Raw genomic sequence first — 2,903 nt, 5'->3', positions numbered from 1 at the left:
GATGCCAACCTTGAAGGAACATTTCTACGGCTTGTCGCGGTCGCGGCTGAGGGAAGAAGCGACGAAGAAGTGTGGCGACTTGCACGAGATCTACTCGGTGAACGGCGACTGCTTCAGGGGCCACTGGTGGAAGGACAAGAAGGACGGTCTGGGCGAGCAGAGGAAAGTGGACGGCTACAAGTACCACGGCCTGTGGAGCCAAAACAAGCGGGACGGCTACGGAATCCTCAAAAAGAAGGACTTTGTCCTGGACAGGGTGGACGTCATTTACGATGGGCAGTGGTGCATGGGCAGACCAGACGGCCTTGGCATAGGGTTTCTGCCTGACGGCACCTATTACGAAGGTAACAGTTTTGAAAAACAAAAATTTATAAATCAAAATTATAATTATTAATTTTGAAAATCGGTAGAATTCAATTAAATTCAAAATAATAAAAAAAATCGCTTTTTACAGCAACAATTTTTTTACGCAACAATTAAAGAAATGCCAAATATTTTATTTGCTTAATTTTATAATTGCCGATTGGCTGATCATATTTTCAATCTTTAATTTTTAGGCGAATACAGAAAAGGGTTGCGTTCCGGCTGGGGCACAATGATGCACAGCAACGGCAGCCAGACTTCTGGTCAGTGGCTGAAAGACAGGGTCAACGGAGTTGCGACCTGGTGGAATAGCAACGGCAACTTCTATACTGGCGAGTTCAAGGACGGAAAGTTTCACGGAAAGGGCGTTTACGTGATGCCAAGCAGGGGCAAAATGCTGCAGGGTGTGTGGATGGACAACCAATTTTTCAAAGGGATCAGCAAAGATCTGGAGGACGAATCGAAGCGCGCGGAAGAGATTTTGGAGGAATAAAAGAATTATCATCTAATGATCCTAGACAAGTTCATTAATGTGCCGTAAACTTATCTTGAATGAAGTTAATTTAATTGGAACCTTTTCTGATGCAACGAATTTTTTATCTCCAAAACTTGTCTCAAATCCATTAATGTGTCCACTCTTAATTCTGCATAAACTATATTTTGCTTTAGCTGTGGCGTCTCTGATTACCGTGTATTATAATCAGGGCTGCCTCTTTTTTGAGCTTCTAGAAAATTTGCCTCGCAAATTAGCCACCTGTGAGACACAAACAGATTATTAATGAATATTCGCGCTCTGCGTCCGCGTCAAGCTAAAACCTGTTGCAGACCAGGCAAATATTTATATGAATCTTGCGGAAAAAAACCTCGTGGTTATTAAATTCGCTTTTTAATACGGCAGATGGGTCAAGGGCTAACGCTTATGAATTATTCTTGCTTGTGAATTGAGACATTCATTTTCACTGGTATTAGCGAAAAGGTATTTTGGCGTCAAATTACTTCGTCATGGTGTAAAAATTATTGCCACTTTTAAAATTACACCAATTTTTGTTTGGTTAAAAAAAGATAAAAAATATCTCTAACCTCTTCGCATGGCAACTTGGACAGATTTTAATTCAGAAGCATCAATAATTTAGGAAAAAGTATAAAAGAGATTCCCACCCAGCAATCAGCAGCACGTTTGTTTTATTGTGGGAAAGCGCATCGGCTCTCATTAAGGTAGCGGCGTTTTCTTATCTCTGCCCCCGAACTGCGGTCGGCTAAATGAACTAACCCTGTACCAGCGTTAATAAGCGGCCGCCACCACTTGGCCCCCAACTGACACCCACCCCAATCTGTCTGCAATCAAGGAGCGGCAAAAATTGTGGCGTGAAAAGGGAAGGGTGATGATTCAGTCGATAACGCAAACTAAACAGCCAATCGCAAAACTTTGGCAAGAATAAAATTTTTATAACGATTTATATTTTTTATTAGAATTATTAAGAGAAAATTAACGCCTCCTTAAAATCGTCAAGAGGACCAATTTAGAGTAAAGGGTAGATAAGAAGGTCTCAGTTAGAGCTCCTCATTCCGATTGTGCGACCATCAACCATGCAGCATTACGCTTGTCTTGAAGATAACACTTCAAGGAGAATTAATGCACTGCTTTCATGCGATTCCACCCCGCTGTTATCTGCAGAGAAAGAGCCAAAAAGTTCGTCGGAGCGAAAAGTTAAGAAGGGATTGAGAGCTAATGTCCTTTGCGCGCCTCCGCCGTGCAATCTGAGACCAAAATTAACTGTCTTCATTAATTTACTGAACAAATCGCATTATTAGGGTGAAATAAATTTTGTGATTTAAAATAAATTACTTCTCATTAAGAAAAAAAATTGTGTGGCAATTTGGTTCATTAAATTAATTTTATAAATAATTATTTTCCTTTGGAATGAAAAATGTAAATGGACTTCAGGAGAAAAAAACCCTCTCTGAATTGACGTTCGCGTCCGGTACTTGACGATTGCGATCACTTCTCAGACCCCATGCACAACTCTCTGGCAATATTTGTCACTGCGGGGCTCCACCATATTTACTGATTTTTGTGACAATCAGATTGATTGCTGCATTCATTGGCGTGAGAAATATGTCCGTTTGATAAAATCTCCATGCAAAGGGTCGAAAATTTCACACCTCTATCGAAAGTGTGATCGCGTGGCGCGCTCGCTGCCTAGCTCTTTTTAGGTAGATTTATTGTTCAGCCGGAACATAATTTTTATAAACCTACTTTCATTGATTTTTTTAAATCCAGGTTGACAAAATTAAATATTTTTTAGAAATAATTTTGTTAAAAATCTGAGCACTTCAATCTGCGATATTTACAAATTCTATAATATATAGTTCTGATTGTATTTGTCATTTCCTTTTCATTCCTCTATTGCTTAATTGGTCAGTATGATTTGTTCTTTCATTAAATGCATTTTATAAAAGTATTCCATAGAAGAAGTGATCGTCAATGATATTCTGTTTAAATAGTAATATTAATCAATTGAAAAGGACAACAAATTTAA

The 2,903-nt window shown here is 39.2% G+C and overlaps 1 protein-coding gene across 1 annotated transcript; it reads left to right on the top strand.

Moving 5' to 3' along the window:
- LOC132195381 (MORN repeat-containing protein 3-like) lies at positions 1–1,165 on the top strand. The gene is made up of 2 exons (XM_059617332.1): positions 1–344; positions 558–1,165. Exons 1-2 carry the CDS (start codon positions 2–4, stop codon positions 854–856), a joined length of 642 nt encoding a protein of 213 aa, XP_059473315.1. The 5' UTR covers position 1; the 3' UTR covers positions 857–1,165.
- Positions 1,166–2,903: the final 1,738 nt, after the last annotated feature.

This window comes from Neocloeon triangulifer, unplaced genomic scaffold, assembly GCF_031216515.1.
Source record: "Neocloeon triangulifer isolate White Clay Creek 2 clone unplaced genomic scaffold, ASM3121651v1 ptg000009l, whole genome shotgun sequence".
Taxonomy (NCBI): domain Eukaryota; kingdom Metazoa; phylum Arthropoda; class Insecta; order Ephemeroptera; family Baetidae; genus Neocloeon; species Neocloeon triangulifer.
Note: the sequence above shows the minus strand (reverse complement) of the source record. Positions and strands in the feature narration are given on the sequence as shown.